This window comes from Protomyctophum bolini (genome assembly GCF_963924005.1).
Source record: "Protomyctophum bolini genome assembly, chromosome: 21".
Taxonomy (NCBI): domain Eukaryota; kingdom Metazoa; phylum Chordata; class Actinopteri; order Myctophiformes; family Myctophidae; genus Protomyctophum; species Protomyctophum bolini.
In genome coordinates this window covers 849186-869088 of record NC_137882.1, presented here as the reverse complement: position 1 = coordinate 869088, position 19903 = coordinate 849186, and the positions used below count along the sequence as shown (strand labels likewise).

Genomic DNA, 19903 nt, shown 5'->3' with positions numbered 1-19903 from the left:
TTTGACATGCATGAGTGTACGGAGCCCCCATTTAATGGCATTTATATCTCTGGGACCCCCCAAAATCAATGTTAATTATAACTCTGAGAGTGTACAAATTTTAACACTGCATAAGGGTCCATTTGGCTCCAAACTGTCATTTAGCTGCTGGGGTCCCCCTGGAACTCCCTCAAGGACCCCTTTGGGAACCAATATAGTGTTAAGGATCGAGCCGCACGTGTTTATAATAATTAGAAATGGACCCGGACAAATCCGGATGTTCTTGATTGACCCATAATCTGTTCACTCACGTCTTCTACATGGAAGAGCTATTTTGGGGGGGGGGGGGGGGGGGGGTAGCCTAGTCTACTGACAGAGGATGTCTCGCGAGATGTGTGTGTGTGTGTGTGTGTGTGTGTGTGTGTGTGTGTGTGTGTGTGTGTGTGTGTGCGTGTATATATGCGCGCGCGTGCGTGTGCATCAGTGTAGTCAGTGACAGCTGAGGCTACAATAGAGGAAGGAAGCATGCTGCTATAGTTCCTCTCGCTACATTGTAGCGGCTGTAAACACACACACACACACACACGCACAGTAAACACACCCACCATAGAACCAGAACACACACACACACACACACACACACACACACACACAGTAAACACACCCACCATAGAACCAGAACACACACACACCGGCCAGTCCTGCCGTTCAACATCCCGCGATCCGCAGCGTCTCCCCCGGGCAGCACCACCACCCTACACCTCGCTGACGGACCGGGGGTTCTACCACCATCTACTAGCCGGGATCCGCAGCCTCTCCCCGGCCGGGCAGCACCAACCACCACCACCCCACCTTATAGCCTACCTCCAGACAGTCCTTATACCGGAGCGGAGCACCGACCACGGCTACCCCGCGATCTGCAGCCTCTACCCCGGGCAGCAGCAGCACCCGTAATCCCTCCCTCCCTACCGAACCGAACCGAACCGGACCGAACCAGAGCCACAGAACCAGACCGGATCACACACACGGACACAGAGAGAGAGAGAGAGAGAGAGAGACAGAGAGAAGCTGCAGCCTAAATGGGTAAGAACACATTCAGATAGATGCGGTTCTGGTGTGTGTGTGTGTGTGTGTGTGTGTGTAGGAGGAGGAGGAGGAATTACCATGCAGGTTTGGTTCGGGATCATATGATATTTTTAATATCAGAATGGCGTTTTTTGCGTTTATTATTATTACTATTATGATGCTTAATTCATTCTTCCCTCTCGGCGGACCCCCCCCTTATCGGTCTAGAGGGTCCAGATGTGTGCATGCATGTTCTGTTGTGTGTAGAGAGAGAGAGAGAGAGATAGAGAGACATCCGTGCTGCGTGGGTGTGGAACGTAGCCGCGAGGGCGTAATTTGACCGATTGTCTGTCCTGCCCACTGGGGGGGGGGGGGGGGGGCTAGGCTTACATGAGTATAAATCTAGATTTATACTGTATTGTGTGTGTGTGTGTGTGTGTGTGTGTGTGTGCAACCAACCCAAAGAGCCTGATAACTGATGACTTACAGCTGTGTGACACGTTTACATCTCGCGTGGATTCCTCTCCTCTCCTCTCCTCTCCAGTATAAATGAACCCCTCCCCTCCCCTGCCCTCTGCTGTGTTTATTGTGTAGGACTGTAAACAAACAGGCCTGACTAGAAGGATCTCATCCTCCCTAAATATCTCTGTGCTGGACTGACCTCATGCTTCCGGCTATGCATGAGGAGTCCAAGCTGCTTCTCATCACCTGACGGGGGGGGGGGGTTTCCCTGGTTGGACGTAGCGCGTGGAAGGAAAAGGAACACGTTATTCCGACCAGTTCCTTTCCCCTCCATCAGGCGCCCCGGCTGGCCAGGGGGAGGCAGTTTAGTGACCAGGGGCCTATTTCACGGATTAGAGATTAAGCCGGGCTTTAACACATATCCTGGCTTAATATATCCTGGATCAGTGCTTAACCGGTTTCATGAAAGCTGGTTGATCTTGCCAGATTAACTTAACCGGTTAACCTGGATATGTTGAGGCTTGATTCGGTTTCATGAAAGGGATGCTACATAAGTTACCATGGGAATTTATGCTTTGGACTTAGCCTGCTAACAGCCAGGTTTAACCTAATCCTGATGTCTTTACTGTTCATTAAACAGTCAAACTGATCACAAACCAATGATGTTTTCCAGATTTATTCAATTATTATGGGTTTATGTTGCCTTATTTGTATCGGTCTGCATTAAAGGACTAATTTAAGCACTATATAAAATCAAATAACCAAAATATATAGGCTGCACAACATCATGACAGCTTGTGAGCTTGTAGATCAGCTGCTTTTGGTGAATGTTCCCCATGAATAGGTTTGCTGTCGTGCAAGTGCACGGTTAAGAAGATTTATTATTTATTTATTTTTTTGTAAAAGTGAAAACCACTAAATATTACCATTACTCATTGTTTTACAACATATTACCATTATAACGTTTCACCCATAGTCCTACATACTTACACCTAGACACCCCATTCAAACCTATTTAGGTTCATCCTACGGTGGACATGTGTAAAAGGAATCTTTGAAATGTTTCAGAAATATAGTGCTTTCAAATTTGAGACATTTATAGGCTCAAATTATGATGGAATAATACATTCTGAAAAATCGGTATTGCCATGCCATGCAATCGTGACACTACAGTGCAGGCAGACAGTTAGACAGACAGACTTAATGTAATGTAACATTTCATGGCGCACAATACAGTAGATTAGTAGGATATAATTCCATACCGTACCGAATCCGGAGCGCACTCGCCTATTAGTTTGGCGTTTGCATTGCACAAATGAGTTCAGTGCGCTATTTCGAGAAAGTGCCCTTAAAGTTTAAGCTCGTTTGGAACTATAGCTCACCCTCCACAACTCGGGGCTATAGGTTCACTGAATGATATATTTATGGACTTCGACTATAGGCCTATATATATAATATGCTTTACAATTTACGCGTTCAATCTGTTGGCAATATTGTGCCACGCTCTCTCCCTCGCCTTGTTAATGGCGCTTGTATTTCCCTTTTTTTTATTATTTCCTTGGCATCCTCGTAGTATATCATTATCATAAGATTTTCTTGCTCCTCATCGGTGAAAGCCGCAGCTCTCCCTGCTGATTTGCTCGCCTCGCTCATGATTGGTCTCGCTCAAGAAATCTATGATCGGCATCATGGCTTTTCAAGGAATGCTTTTAAGCGAGGCTTGCTGAGCCCGGCTCGCCAAATCCGCCAATTCTGAGCCTCGCTTGGCTTTAGTGGAACGGAATAAACCAGGCTGTAAAGATCAGGATTTAAAAAGCCTCGCTTTGGCCTATATCCTGGATTAGTTAATCCAAGATTCGTGAAATAGGCCCCAGGATTACTGCATGTTTTTTGTGAGGGTACCTACCCTAGGGGACACGGGGAGAACATGTGATTGTACCTACCCTAAGGGACACGGGGAGAACATGTGAGGGTACCTACCCTAGGGGACACGGGGAGAACATGTGAGGGTACCTACCCTAGGGGACACGGGGAGAACATGTGATTGTACCTACCCTAAGGGACACGGGGAGAACATGTGAGGGTACCTACCCTAGGGGACACGGGGAGAACATGTGAGGGTACCTACCCTAGGGGACACGGGGAGAACATGTGAGGGTACCTATACCCTAGGGGACACGGGGAGAACATGTAGGGTTAGGGTTAGGTTGGGGTTGGGGTTATGTGACTGCATCCCCGGCCGTTAGGTGTGAAGTGTGGACGTTTTGGGGGACCATTTAAAACAAAGGCGGCTTGCATGCTGTGGTTTACTAACCAGAAAGGCAAGCAAGGTGGAGAGAGAGGAGAAACAGACAGGGTAGGCCTTTATTTAATGCATGCAGGTGTTCGTTCTTTATATATTTAAGATACAATAACACACCAGTTGGGCTTGCAAGTTGCGTGTGCGTGCGTGCGTGCACCTGTGTGTGTGTGTGTGTGTGTGTGTGTGTGTGTGTGTGTGTGTGTGTGTATGAGAGGGGGGGGGGGGGGGGGGAGGCGGGCAGCAAGGGGAAACTTTTTTATTTGCTTTTTCCATTGTGTAACTATAGGTTACCATGCGTTGTTTGGTCGTATTGCAGAACGTTCATGTCGCAAAAACGAGGGCGAGGCTTGATTTCGTGCCAGATAGATTTCAGCCGTCACATTTATTAACGTCGGAACGAAATGAAGGAAGGATCAGCTGTTTGCGATCACTTTATAAATGCCGTGGCGACGTGGGTGTACTACGAAACCTGCACTCGAATCCGTGGCAGATTTTACACTCGATTGATAAATGAGGGCCATGCTGTGTGTCGGGGCTGCCATTTCCAAAAATAAATATCTTTAAAGAATGTGTGATATTTGTGAAACATCTTAGGGCGTTTTGTTAGGATGCAGCGTGGTCTGTGCAAGTTTCCGACCTGATGCGCTCAGCATCGTTGAATAACCTTAATCCATTTAGCTGAAGTGTGCATGTGGGGGGGGCAGAGATCTACCCAAACAAGTGAACAGCGGATGCTGTGGCCTGGACCAAAGAGCAGAGCATCCGCTGTTCATTTGCAACTTGGAGTGGGCCACGCTCACTCCAGAGGGCCACGCTCACTCCAGAGAGCCATATTGCATATAGCAAAAATATGAGCTTGTACATCAGCTATTTTGCTATATGATTTGAATTTAAATCCTGAATTACTTTTTGCTATTTTTTTATTAGAATCCTGAGAAGTTATTATTATTATTTTTTTTAATTTCAAATGCCTTTAATTATTAGTTATTTTAACTTTTTTTAACTAAATACAAATTCAATGGACATAAAAAAAAAATACAATTCTAATACTAGTCATTCAGCTACTAATATGGACTGATGTAATTAAATCATGTGCATGTTTGGAATTGTAACAGCTGAAATAAGATTCTACAAAGGTCTTCTAAATCATGGAGGCGTGATCAATGCCATTTGGCTATTCTGAGTGGCCAAAGAGCATTGATCACGCCTCCAGGTCTTTAGTTTACTCAAGTTAGGGAATAAGACCTGGTTCTTAAGACAAGCAAAATACAGCCCTGTGTCTCATAGGAGGGCTGTGGGCAGTTCAGAAACCAGTCTGTGTCTCATAGGAGGGCTGTGGGCAGTTCAGAAACCAGTCTGTGTCTCATAGGAGGGCTGTGGGCGGTTCAGAAACCAGTCTGTGTCTCATAGGAGGGCTGTGGGCAGTTTAGAAACCAGTCTGTGTCTCATAGTGGGCAGTTCAGAAACCAGTCTGTGTCTCATAGGAGGGCTGTGGGCAGTTCAGAAACCAGTCTGTGTCTCATAGGAGGGCTGTGGGCAGTTCAGAAACCAGTCTGTGTCTTATAGGAGGGCTGTGGGCAGTTCAGAAACCAGTCTGTGTCTCATAGGAGGGCTGTGGGCAGTTCAGAAACCAGTCTGTGTCTCATAGGAGGGCTGTGGGCAGTTCAGAAACCAGTCTCTGTCTCATAGGAGGGCTGTGGGCAGTTTAGAAACCAGTCTGTGTCTCATAGGAGGGCTGTGGGCAGTTCAAAGACCAGTCTGTGTCTCATAGGAGGGCTGTGGGCAGTTCAGAAACCAGTCTGTGTCTCATAGGAGGGCTGTGGGCAGTTCAGAAACCAGTCTGTGTCTCATAGGAGGGCTGTGGGCAGTTCAGAAACCAGTCTGTGTCTCATAGGAGGGCTGTGGGCAGTTCAGAAACCAGTCTGTGTCTCATAGGAGGGCTGTGGGCAGTTTAGAAACCAGTCTGTGTCTCATAGGAGGGCTGTGGGCAGTTCAGAAACCAGTCTCTGTCTCATAGGAGGGCTGTGGGCAGTTTAGAAACCAGTCTGTGTCTCATAGGAGGGCTGTGGGCAGTTCAAAGACCAGTCTGTGTCTCATAGGAGGGCTGTGGGCAGTTCAGAAACCAGTCTGTGTCTCATAGGAGGGCTGTGGGCAGTTCAGAAACCAGTCTGTGTCTCATAGGAGGGCTGTGGGCGGTTCAGAAACCAGTCTGTGTCTCATAGGAAGACTGTGGGCAGTTTAGAAACCAGTCTGTGTCTCATAGGAGGGCTGTGGGCGGTTCAGAAACCAGTCTGTGTCTCATAGGAGGACTGTGGGCAGTTTAGAAACCAATCTGTGTCTCATAGGAGGGCTGTGGGCAGTTCAGAAACCAGTCTGTGTCTCATAGGAGGGCTGTGGGCAGTTCAGAAACCAGTCTGTGTCTCATAGGAGGGCTGTGGGCAGTTCAGAAACCAGTCTGTGTCTCATAGGAGGGCTGTGGGCAGTTCAGAAACCAGTCTGTGTCTCATAGGAGGGCTGTGGGCAGTTCAGAAACCAGTCTCTGTCTCATAGGAGGGCTGTGGGCTGTTTAGAAACCAGTCTGTGTCTCATAGGAGGGCTGTGGGCAGTTTAGAACCAGTCTGTGTCTCATAGGAGGGCTGTGGGCGGTTCAGAAACCAGTCTGTGTCTCATAGGAGGGCTGTGGGCAGTTCAGAAACCAGTCTGTGTCTCATAGGAGGGCTGTGGGCAGTTCAGAAACCAGTCTGTGTCTCATAGGAGGGCTGTGGGCAGTTTAGAAACCAGTCTGTGTCTCATAGGAGGGCTGTGGGCAGTTCAGAAACCAGTCTGTGTCTCATATGAGGGCTGTGGGCAGTTCAGAAACCAGTCTGTGTCTCATAGGAGGGCTGTGGGCAGTTCAGAAACCAGTCTCTGTCTCATAGGAGGGCTGTGGGCTGTTTAGAAACCAGTCTGTGTCTCATAGGAGGGCTGTGGGCAGTTTAGAACCAGTCTGTGTCTCATAGGAGGGCTGTGGGCGGTTCAGAAACCAGTCTGTGTCTCATAGGAGGGCTGTGGGCAGTTCAGAAACCAGTCTGTGTCTCATAGGAGGGCTGTGGGCAGTTCAGAAACCAGTCTGTGTCTCATAGGAGGGCTGTGGGCAGTTTAGAAACCAGTCTGTGTCTCATAGGAGGGCTGTGGGCAGTTCAGAAACCAGTCTGTGTCTCATAGGAGGGCTGTGGGCAGTTCAGAAACCAGTCTGTGTCTCATAGGAGGGCTGTGGGCAGTTCAGAAACCAGTCTCTGTCTCATAGGAGGGCTGTGGGCTGTTTAGAAACCAGTCTGTGTCTCATAGGAGGGCTGTGGGCAGTTTAGAACCAGTCTGTGTCTCATAGGAGGGCTGTGGGCGGTTCAGAAACCAGTCTGTGTCTCATAGGAGGGCTGTGGGCAGTTCAGAAACCAGTCTGTGTCTCATAGGAGGGCTGTGGGCAGTTCAGAAACCAGTCTGTGTCTCATAGGAGGGCTGTGGGCAGTTTAGAAACCAGTCTGTGTCTCATAGGAGGGCTGTGGGCAGTTTAGAAACCGTCTTCCAGTGACATCATCGACGGGGAATACAAGCTAATAAAAACGGCAGGCTTTCTAGTCCTGAAAAGTTGCAATGCGAATCTGCCTAATGATGATGTCACTGGAAGACGGTTTCTAAACTGCCCACAGCCCTCCTATGAGACACAGACTTAGTAGAAAGAAATCGTGCCATTTTTTCATGATTATTAGTGAGGACCTATTATATGAAGATAGGTTGAAAAGTGGTGAAGTGGTCCTTTAAAGGAGAATTCCATAATAAAAGGCTTTCTTACCTTTCTTTGTAGTTGTTACGTCCCCACCAAAGAGGTCCAGGTGTTTTGTTTGTGCAAAAGCTCCTTATTGGCTATTTCCCCTACCATAAGCCCTAAATGAATTGCATTGAATTGAATGGGAATTGAATGGGGCTATGGGGTGTTGTTCTAATTCAATTATTTCCATCGCTCACAATTATATATTTTTTGTATATATCCTCTCTTCATAATGTAAATAATATCCCAAGCGGCAACACTTTACTACTTATTTGGATGGAAATAAGCGAATTATAGCATAACACCCCATAGCCCCATTCAATTCCCATTCAATGCAATGCAATTCATTTCATTGGGATTTTTCCCAAAAAAAATAGCAGATCTACAAGCTTGTAGCGCGGCACTCGGTGCCGCACTACGAGCTGGTAGATCTGCTATTTTTCAAATAGCTAAAGTATATAACATAATGTTTTAAAACACCTAAAAAGGGGTTCCCGCCCAGTGTGGGTTTAACCCATTCTGACCTGAGATCAGATTCTAAAAATGTCTTCTATGTCAGTCGCTCTTCGATTTTTCAAAAATAGCAGACCTACAAGCTCGTAGCGCGCCACTCGGTGGCGCGCTATGAGCTTGTAGATCTGCATAACATGATGCTGACACAAAAAGGGGTTCCCGCGCAAAATGGGTTAAATACAGTACGTGAAAGAATATATATTCAAAGATACAGACGATGTACATGGCTATGATAACTATATGACCTATTATCGTACGTGATGTCATGGATATGATCTTTAATATACAGTTAGAAGTACAGTAACTTCAAAACCTCGATCGATGAAGCCACTTCTTCAGGCCAGCTTTACAGCCGAGGTCTCTGCAACGCTCCACCTCTTATCGATGTTTTAATAACGTCACTGTCTTCCTTTTTATCTTCGTGTAAAAAAAAAAAGAGACTTCTCTTTTTAAACGTGAGCCAGCATTAGTGACAACAGTTGGTTTTTACGGTAGTTCTGCCAGGATCAGAAATATTAACCCCTTTTGGGGCAGGAACCCCTGTTTGGTGTTGGCATCATGTTATGCTTTAGCTATTGAAAAATAGCAGATCTACAAGCTCATAGCGCGCCACCGAGTGGTGCGCTACGAGCTTGTAGGTCTGCTATTTTTTGAAAAATCGAAGAACGACTGACATAGAAACATAGCCTTTTCAGAAAACTGTCAGGATGTATAAGACATTTTTTTAGATCTGATCTCAGGTCAGAATGGTAAACTGTCAGGATGTAGAAGACATTTTTTAGATCTGATCTCAGGTCAGAAAAGGGTTAGGCATGGCGTTAGTCAAAACTAGAGAGAATAGTAGTTCAGTCAGATAGATAACTCACAAATTGATTTAACCAATATTTACTTATTAGAGAATGAGAATACGATACGGTGTGCATGTGATATTCTATCTTGGCCTTGTTTCTAAAGTGTAGTTGTTTATTTGGTCTTGTTTCTAAAGTGTAGTTGTTTATTTGGTCTTGTTTCTAAAGTGTAGTTGTTTATTTGGTCTTGTTTCTAAAGTGTAGTTGTTTATTTGGTCTTGTTTCTAAAGTGTAGTGGTTTATTTGGGGTCTTGTTTCTAAAGTGTAGTTGTTTATTTGGTCTTGTTTCTAAAGTGTAGTTGTTTATTTGGTCTTGTTTCTAAAGTGTGGTTGTTTATTTGGTCTTGTTTCTAAAGTGTAGTTGTTTATTTGGTCTTGTTTCTAAAGTGTAGTTGTTTATTTGGTCTTGTTTCTAAAGTGTAGTTGATTATTTGGTCTTGTTTCTAAAGTGTAGTTGTTTATTTGGTCTTGTTTCTAAAGTGTAGTTGTTTATTTGGTCTTGTTTCTAAAGTGTAGTTGTTTATTTGGTCTTGTTTCTAAAGTGTAGTTGTTTATTTGGTCTTGTTTCTAAAGTGTAGTTGTTTATTTGGTCTTGTTTCTAAAGTGTAGTTGTTTATTTGGTCTTGTTTCTAAAGTGTAGTTGTTTATTTGGTCTTGTTTCTAAAGTGTGGTTGTTTATTTGGTCTTGTTTCTAAAGTGTAGTTGTTTATTTGGTCTTGTTTCTAAAGTGTAGTTGTTTATTTGGTCTTGTTTCTAAAGTGTGGTTGTTTATTTGGTCTTGTTTCTAAAGTGTAGTTGTTTATTTGGTCTTGTTTCTAAAGTGTAGTTGTTTATTTGGTCTTGTTTCTAAAGTGTTGATACTGCTCAATTCATCAGACCCATAAGGGTCCGTTTGGTTCCAAACTATCATTTAGCTGCAGGGGACCCCGTGCCCACTTTGGGAAGCCCCGCTTTAGAGAAAAGGCGCCACAGACATGCAGACCGTTTTAACGACGGCCATTAATATGATATCTATGCACCGTACAAGCCTGGCCAATCATTTACTATAATTTAATATGATATCTATGCACCGTACAAGCCGGGCCAATAAGATATTGTTGCTCCATTGACCGTCTGTGCCGATAAAAGTGCCTGGAGTTTAACTGCATGGGAAGAGAGAGATTTAGCAGCGCTGGCGTTTTGGAACCATTTTCTTTGTGTCTGCTAAAGCCAGCAGACAACATATAGTTTGATTGATTGAAGTATTTATCAACAGCTTTTGGAGAATCACAGTATACATTTCAAGCACAACTCAATACAAAGACTGTTAACTGTGAGCGGGCAATTAATTTACAACGTATTCATTTATCAGACGCTCTTAATCCAGAGAGCGACTTACATTACGCAATAACAAAAGGCATATTACATATTACATCACATGCATAAAACGTATAGTTATCGTGAAACAATCGTATAAGCAAAGAACGTAACAGTGGAATATCTATATCATGGGGTCGGCAACTTTGACGATGGAGAGGGCCACTATATTTCCACACTCACTCCCTGGGCTAGGGCCATATATTATTGTCAAAGCGCTGCGACGCGTTTTGAGCTTGTAGATCCGCTATTTTTTGCTATATATTCGAATTAAAATCTTGAATTTTTGCTATTTTTCAATTGGAATCCTGAAAATTAACATTTTGATGTAATTTCAAATGCCTTTAATTATACTTGTGTTGAAGCGATGAGCTACTAATTTAGACTGAAGTGATAAAAGCGGGTCATGTTTTGCATGTTGTGGAATTGTAAACAGCTGAAACCAATATATCAGTATTCTGACATTAACCTGAGGGCCACATTAAGTGAAGGTGGGGGGCCGCATGTGTCCCCCGGGGCCGCCAGTGGCCCACCCCTGACCTATATCATGAAGTTATATATAATATGATATATATAATATATAATATAATATGTAAACTAAATGAGAAAAAGAGGCTGCGCTTCAGCAATGGCTTTCAGTGGAGTGCCAAACCCAAATTAAGTATACATAAAAAAAAATAGGAATTAAAATTTCCAAAAAGGTAGCACGTCCAAGGTAGCTGTTTTAGATTTACTTTTTGGTGTTTGCCAATAAATAAATGGAAATGTGAGTATACCTTGTCCCCCCCTGCTACCTTTTTGGAAATTTTAATTCCTATTTATTGATATATAATTAGTAAACTATGCATTATTATACTATATATTCTATATACCACAGGTCGTTTCGAGGAAGCAATCTGATTGGTTGAAAACAGCCTTCTAGCCGTGGGTTAAAACCAGGGGGACAGATATTTTGTGAAGCCACTAAGGAAATGAAAGTTCATATAATGGCCTGTTGTGGCGCTGTCTGTCATTGGACCCAAAAGAACCCATAGCCCCATAGAAGTCCATGTATTTGGGCCCAACTTCACCTAGACTGTATTACCTTAATAAACACGGTCATGAATACTTTCTGCTTCCAGTCACTAGTTTAAAGTCTCATTTCTAATGTCATAATATTCTTTTTGGAAAATTATGGTCCCATTAATTAAAAAAATGACCATAAAGTCGCGCATGTTCTGAGGGGCGTGGCTACCGTTACAGTCTATGATCGAGATCCCCCACCCACTCGAGTCAAAATAAAAACCAACGGAGAAGAAGGGGGGAAGTCCCGCCTCGTTGTCTGGGCCAGCCAATGGGCCAGCTGGGCCCAAACGGATCTAGAAAGATGGCGACTTACAATACAAGGACTGACAGGCTTCATTTTACGTTCATGTTAGACCCGGAGAACGCTTTGTCCATATCTTTTACAGTCTATGGTTAAAACCAGCACCGTTCACCACCTATAATCAAAACAAAGAATTCAGCCGCTCTGTTCTCCCAGAGCGCTATAGCAGACTGGGTGGCTAGGCTAGCTAGTTTCTTGGGACATTTGTGGTCGTATAGTGACTATACATCTGTCATTAATAAAATATATTCTTTCCCCCTCCCCTCCCCTGCCCTCCCCTCCTCCCCCCCCCCCCCCCCCCCCACACAGTGGAGGCGGTGGTAGAGTTCGCCTACGAGTGTCAGCAGGAGGACGAGTTGAGCCTGGCGGTCGGCGATGTCATCGTTAACATCGTGCGGGACGACGGCGGATGGTGGGAGGGCGAGCTGGCCGGGAGGCGGGGCCTGTTCCCCGACAACTTCGTCAGGGTGAGTCACAGAGAGCTCCGTAACTGTACCGTACTGTACCGTACTGTACCGTACTGTACCGTACTGTACCGCTGGCCTTTTTTCATTTAACCCCTTCTGGTGTTAGCATCATGCTATGCTTTAGCTATTGAAAAATAGCAGATCTACAAGCTCGTAGCGCGCCACCGAGTGGCGCGCTACGAGCTTGTAGGTCTGCTATTTTTTGAAAAATCAAAGAGCGACTGACATATAGAAACATAGCTTTTTCAGAAAACTGTCATGATGTAGAAGAACATTTTTAAAATCTGATCTCAGGTCTGAATGGGTTCACTCAAACCTTTGCTTCTGGGGGGGGGGGTCCCGGGGGTCCCCGGGGGTCCCGGGCGTCCCGGGCCCACTACTATAAAAACACAGGTCTCCACCAGGAGGATAGGAGTCCTGTGGGATGTTTAGCAAAATGTGTAGGAGCAATATAATCATGTTTTGTGTGTGTGTGTGTGTGTGTGTGTGACGCGGCTTGGCCTGTTGTAGCGCCACCATGAGGCTGATTTGAAAACTTTTCTTCCTCAGCCTATAGTGGGAATATGCAATGCACAGTTTCACCGCAATCGGACGCTGCGTTGAGGAGTTGTGGCGATTTGTACAAAATGGGTACAAAGCAGGGGCTACTCCTGAGAGGTTTAGAAGCCAATCGTAGACGATGAGGATTGATTACGAGAAATCAAATGACTATGAAAAGCGTGTGTACCGATTTGCGTGAAATTTGGATAAAATCTTGAAGGAGTAACATTAGAAAATGTGTTTTACATAATTATGTCGGCCTCCTGGTGGCGCTATAAAGAGAAGATGTGAACAATTCCAGGCAAAGGTTTTTCCTTGGCCTCTATGGGAGTTGGCATACAAAGTTATCCACAGATCCCTGCAGTTAGAGGTAAAAACACTGTTCGGCCAGTTATAGCGCCACCATGAGGCTGAGTTGAAAATGTCCACGTGGCATTTCTTCCTCGGCCTAGTGGGAATGTGCGTGCACAATTTCACGTAAATCACACGATGTGTTCATGATTTGCAGCATTTTGTTTGAAACCGAGCACTCACTGCGAACTTTGGAAGCCAATCTTAGCCAATCAGGATGGAGTCTGAGAAATCTGAAAGACTCCTTTTCGTTGAATGGCGTCTAGAGAGACTGTGGACCAGTTTGTGTGATGTTTGGACAAAATCTGTAGGTGTACTGCAGTCCAAAAACTTGTTTTGCACAAAGCGGCCTCCTGGTGGCGCTATAACAGGCCGTTCTTGGAATCCTGGGGCAGAGGTTCATCGTTGGCATCCGGGGAGTGTTTGTGCGGAATTTGACATCGACCGAGTTAACGGTGCCGGAGATTAGCTGTTCACAGACGGACGGACGGACGGAGTGCAAAACATACTCTCTCCTCATGCCTTCGGCCTGGTGGAGACAAATATAGAAACATGAGGTTTTACAGAAAACTGTCAGGATTTAGAATGTGGTCTCGTGTGTGTGTGTGTGTGTGTGTGTGTGTGTGTGTGTGTGTGCTGTCTTTGGGAGGGGCATCTGATCTCATTGCCAGTGATGTTTCTCATGTGTCCTTTTATGTGTTGCACACACACACACACACACACACACACACACACACACACACACACACACACACACACACACACACACACACACACACACAGCTTGACATTATACCAAATAGTATTTGGAGAAGGTTAACATTGTTCGGTCACTTAATGAATGTCTTGTGACAGTGACTCTCTCTCACACACACACACACACACACACACACACACACACACACACACACACACACACACACACACACAGAGAGAGAGAGAGGTTTAAATGTTCTCTGTTGACCTTTTTCTGCTGCGTCACTTTTTTACTTCCTCTGTTGGTACAGTAGAGGAACTACACACTTCCCTATTGACACACACACACACACACACACGCGCACACACACACACACACACGGACACAGAGACACACACACACACACACACACACACACACACACACACACACACTGCACACGCAGGTGTTTCCTGTGAATCACCTCCATGTCCTTTCTCAGAACAGCATTCCTCTGTCTGTCCTTTTTGTCTGCTGATTAGTGTGTGTGTGTGTGTGTGTGTGTGTGTGTGTGTGTGTGCACGCGCACACACGCTCGCCTGTGTGTGTGTGTGTGTGTGTGTGTGTGTGTGTGTGTGTGCGCGTGTGTGTGCGCCCAGCCGTGCATGTCTGCGCGTGTGTGTGTGAGAGCATGACGTCCACAATGCGAACGACGACGAGGGGTTAAAAAGCACCGACTCGTTCTGCAGGAACCGAGTCCAAGTGACGGAGGTCAAAGGTCAGCAGAACACTTGACCTTTGACCTCGCCGAGGTCCAATGATCGGAATCGGATCAGGAGCAAACGCCTGCCTGTCTGTCTGTCTGTCTGTCTGTCTGTCTGTCTGTCTGTCTGTCTGTCTGTCTGTCTGTCTGCCTGCTTGAAGCTTGTGTGTGTGTGTGTGTGTGTGTGTGTGTGTGTGTGTGTGTGTGTGTGTGTGTGTGTGTGTGTGGGTGTGTGTGTCCGGTATCCTTGGGGTCGTCTTGTGATTTTGGTTTAGGCGTCATGAGGTCTCTGTCACCACCTTCTCGTTAGAGAGAGAGAGAGAGAGAGAGAGAGAGACAGTGATTACACGGGTCACAGTTGTTACATCATGTACAGAAAATATTAAATAAATGCTTAAACATGTAGCTATAGGTGTAATGTTAGAGACCACAGAAGACATGCAAATATGAAATAAATGCTTAAACATGTAGCTAGGTGTAATGTTAGAGTCCACAGAAGACATGTAAATATGAAATAAATGCTTAAACATGTAGCTATAGGTGTAATGTTAGAGACCACAGAAGACATGTAAATATGAAATAAATGCTTAAACATGTAGCTATAGGTGTAATGTTAGAGACCACAGAAGACATGTAAATATGAAATAAATGCTTAAACATGTAGCTATAGGTGTAATGTTAGAGACCACAGAAGACATGTAAATATGAAATAAATGCTTAAACATGTAGCTATAGGTGTAATGTTAGAGACCACAGAAGACATGTAAATATGAAATAAATGCTTAAACATGTAGCTATAGGTGTAATGTTAGAGTCCACAGAAGTGAACCTTTTCAAGCCTGTTTTCTCAACTCGCTGTTTCTCTGCCAGACATTACTCTATAAGCCATATCTCCAAAACCGGTGGGTCAAACTGAACAACCAATATGTCAATTTGAAGCTATGATTCCTTGCTTTCACATGACATGAAAAAGTAAAACAAAAATCCAATGGCCCTCAGTCAAATTTGTCAATTTTGCACACACACACACACACACACACACACACACACACACACACACACACACATACACACACTTTTGTTTTTGAGGGATGGTAGTAAGATTTCTCTATAGTTTGGCTGTATGTGTCATCTCTCTCTCTCTCTCTCTCTCTCTATGTCTCTCTCTCTATGTCTCTCTCTCTCTCTCTCTCTCCAGGAGATCAAGAAGGAGGTGAAGAGAGATGGAGGTAAAACGACGGCGCTCAAATCTGAGCTGTCCAATGGCAGCGCCCCCAGCCCCAGCCCCGCCCCCAGCCCCGCCTCCAGCCCCAGCCCCGCCCCCAGCCCCGTGTCGGAACCCAGCCTGCGGGCGAGCAAGAGAGGTACGCGCACTGCACTGCACTGCACTGCACTGCACTGCACTGCACTGCACTGCACTGCACTGCACTGCACTGCACTGCACTGCACACCACGCACGAACTAAACGCACACACACACACACCATGCAGGCATGCATGCCATGCAAGCACACGCACACACACACCAGGCACGCACTCACGCACGCATGCATGCATGCCATGCAAACACACATTTGAATAAAAAAATATATATATATATATATATATATATATAGCACATTGTTGACATACTATTACTTGACACTACTAGACAGGATGTTTGTTTTGGGTTTTTTTAAGCCACCTAGGGATAAATGAAACAACGCCTTCTCCAGACAGACAGACTGCCCATAGTAGCTGAGACAGAACAGTATTTAGACAGCTTTTTTGCATTTGTTTTTAGCAATCCACCCAATTGCAAACCCCTGAGCACAAGTTTATGGACATGGCCCAGACTTCCAAATACAAGGACAATAATACGTTCCACCAGAAGCTGATATTTCATAAGTTTGGATGTAAAACAAGTGTCCATATACAAATCAAACGGGCAGCCTATTTCAAATATAGTGACAGTTTTTCTAATTTCATTGATGAACACAATATCTGGGGTATTTGGAATATTTTGTATTGAATTGACATGCGTGTCATTGTGATCAAACCAGTCTATTTTTACAGTGCTGTGTTTATACATTCTTGTTGTCCTGTCCTGTACTCCTCTGATCTTGTCTGAGACCAGGTCCACCAGACGGTCATGTCTGTCAATGTACAGTCCTTTATAGTGGCTGCAACCATTTAAGACGTGTACGACTGTTTCTTTGTCATGTGGTACTGGATGTAGGATGCAGTGTGGGTCGTGTGCTGATGGGTACCAGGTTGTCAAGTTGAACTTGGTCGGCAACACCTGTAAACGGGCTTTAATAGTGAAAATGAGAATGTCCTCACCTATAGTGTTATTTGACAGTATAGAGTGTGATAATGAGTGGTTTGCAAAGGGAAGAAGAGACAGTTTTCCCTGCAGCCTCAGACTGCTCCAGTGTTGTGCACTTTCTGATCGCTTCATTCCTAGAATGGTGGCTCTTGCGGTCGCGGATTTGATTGACAGTTCATGGTGCGCACCGTCCTGCTCGTAGGTCGCACATGCACGGACACGCGGATCTATGACGATGCTGTTGTTGAGCGCAGCAGTTGTTGTATCAGGCGCCGCCCACTTTAACTGTAATCCTGATCGATGGCATAGATCATTAAGATCCATCCAGTCGGACCGCACACCGAATCCAGCGGCTTTAATGTCCAATTTACCATTCGCCTTAGTCTTGAATCCAAGGAACTGCGTCTCGTTCTCCAGCGCGGGTGGTACTTTACGTCGCTGCATGTGTTGAATGAGTGACTCACGAGCCATTTCCCTGACCGTGGGGTCGTCGCTGTTGAGCATATTTATGAGGTGACTGGTTCTGGTGGCGGTGTAAACCCATTCAATGTTCGGTACACCCAGACCGCCATCTCTGATGGGCACACACACAAACACACACACACACACACACACACACACACACACACACACACACACACACACAACTCATCACATTTGTGGCGTTTTTTTAGCCCAAGGAGTGTTTTTCGTGCAAAACTTGTAAAGGATTCTGAATCATGCAGTTTGACACGTCACACATGCTACTTAACCCATTCTGACCTGAGATCAGATTCGTACGAGGTTTCCACTGGACACACACACTGGTCTGATTATAACCCATTCTGCCCTGAGATCAGATTCTAAAAAATGTCAGTCGTTCTTCGATTTTTCAAAAATAGCAGACCTACAAGCTCGTAGCGCGCCACTCGGTGGCGCGCTATGAGCTTGTAGATCTGCTATTTTTCAATAGCTAAAGCATAACATGATGCGAACACCAAAACGGGTTCCCGTTCAGAATGGGTTAAAAGCATCATTATAATTTTTTAATTTTCCTCCTTACTGTATTTACGTTGATCCACAATTTATATAATAATCTATTATATGAAATAGAATTATTAATGTTATCTGGATGAACCTGAGGATCATAAAAAAAACCTTAACCTTAGATTGACTGGCCTAAAAGCCTCGGCCTGTTGGATGTGCGGCGGTGACACCTGGTGGATGAAAGTGGAACAACAGCAGCTGTGACGTTCATGTTGTCTCATGGTGGCTCAGTAATGATTTAATGACGTGGTCAATGAATAATGATAATCCATAATTGACTAATTAATTATTCATGTATGTATTGTTGACGAAATTGCCAATATAAATTAGTCTTAGCTTTTAGTCATCATAGCTTATATGTTTCATTTAGTTTCCATTTAGTGAAAAAAGGTTAGTCAACGAACATTTTTCGTCGCAGCTATAGTGTAGATCAGGGGTGCCCAGAAGGTAGATCGTGACCTACCAGTAGATCACAAAGGCTGTGCAGGTCGACCACATGACATGCCCCTGGCCTAAAATATAAATAATTTCAATTAAATAAAGAATAGTTCAAGTGGCATAATTATGCCACTTGAATTAAGGTGACTTGATTGATTTACATCAAAAGGGGCCTGCCTCAAACCCACAATGCAATACTTTGTTTTCGACAAATTTACGAACGCCACGTGCTGAAAGTGTATACGACCATAACATCTGGATTGTTAGTTTAACCCATTCTGACCTGAGATCAGATTCTAAAAAATGTCAGTCGTTCTTCGATTTTTCAAAAATAGCAGACCTACAAGCTCGTAGCGCGCCACTCGGTGGCGCGCTATGAGCTTGTAGATCTGCTGTTTTTCAATAGCTAAAGCATAACCTGATGCTAACACCAAAATGGGTTCCCGTTCAGAATGGGTTATTGTTGGCATGTCTCAAAAATAGGGGAACATTCGGGCAAAAACCAACATTCATCAGTCATCCAAAATGGAAGAACAAGAAAGCGGCATTGAAGGAAATGAAGGACACATGAAGTGAAACTATGCAAATATTAATATTCCATTACATTACATGGGTGTTGTGTCATCATTCAGAATAACACAGCATTCCAGTCTTGCAAACGTACGTTATTAAAATCTCTATTCAAAGTGAGTGGCATATATTCAAAGAGGGTGCATAATGCAATTCATGCATGCATGCACACACTCACGCACACACACACACACACACACACACACACACACACACACACACACACACTCACGCACACACACTAACTGATCCAACCTAATGGATAGATGTCTAATGTTAAACCTAACCCTAAGCATAAAAACTTGGGGACACCAATTTTTGTGTTCATATTTGACACGCACTCGGGCCTGTCTCAGGCCTCTTTTAGACGGCGACCATCTCCATATAACACGTCGAAGTCCCGTTGCGTTCTCATTTTTTTTGACCATTTACATGAGAACGCACACTTGAATGAACACGCTACAAAGTGCATGCATATATATGCCAGGTCGCTAGGTGGCGCGTGTCCTTGTGGGGTCCGTGTGACGCAGCGCTTATATAAACCATAGACATAAGTCGTAGAACTACTTCCGTTCTTCTTCTACACAGAAAGTAAACAAACGTCGCGTCCTCATCACACCTCCAGCAAACCGGACTATCCGACATGGTTGTTGTTGTTCGTTTCCCCTAGCAACTGACGCATGCCTATGACACCATGTAAAAACGTAGGACACGGGGCGAGCCGACCAGAGCTGACATAAGCCATGATGTCACAAGTTTTGCGGATCCACCGTTTTGCCTGTTTATATGGAGACCATAGGAAACGGCGTTCTAAAAGATTTCCACTCTGGGAGGTGGTTTCACTTCGCTGCGTTTTCACCTCCTGTGAACACGGTTCTCGTTTAAATGACAGCAGCAAACGATACTTTATTTTGCCGTTTTTTTATGAACACCATCCTCGTGTAAATAGCACCTAAGGTGCACTCACTCACGCACGCACGCACACACACAGACACACTCCAAAGCCCCCACAGGTAGATTTTAAACTATTTTCAGCAATGGGATGGTGGGTAGATCTTGTTCTGCAGGT

At 44.8% G+C, this 19903-nt stretch overlaps 1 protein-coding gene across 1 annotated transcript in view; it reads left to right on the top strand.

Annotated features, from left to right (window-relative positions):
* Nucleotides 1–605: 605 nt before the first annotated feature.
* The window catches only part of sh3kbp1 (SH3-domain kinase binding protein 1), a 39492-nt gene continuing 20194 nt past the window's right edge, over nucleotides 606–19903 (top strand). The window contains 3 exon segments of the mRNA XM_080793254.1: nucleotides 606–1062; nucleotides 12006–12163; nucleotides 15692–15857. Of these exon segments, the coding sequence (XP_080649380.1) occupies nucleotides 1059–1062; nucleotides 12006–12163; nucleotides 15692–15857 (328 nt within the window). The 5' untranslated portion in view covers nucleotides 606–1058.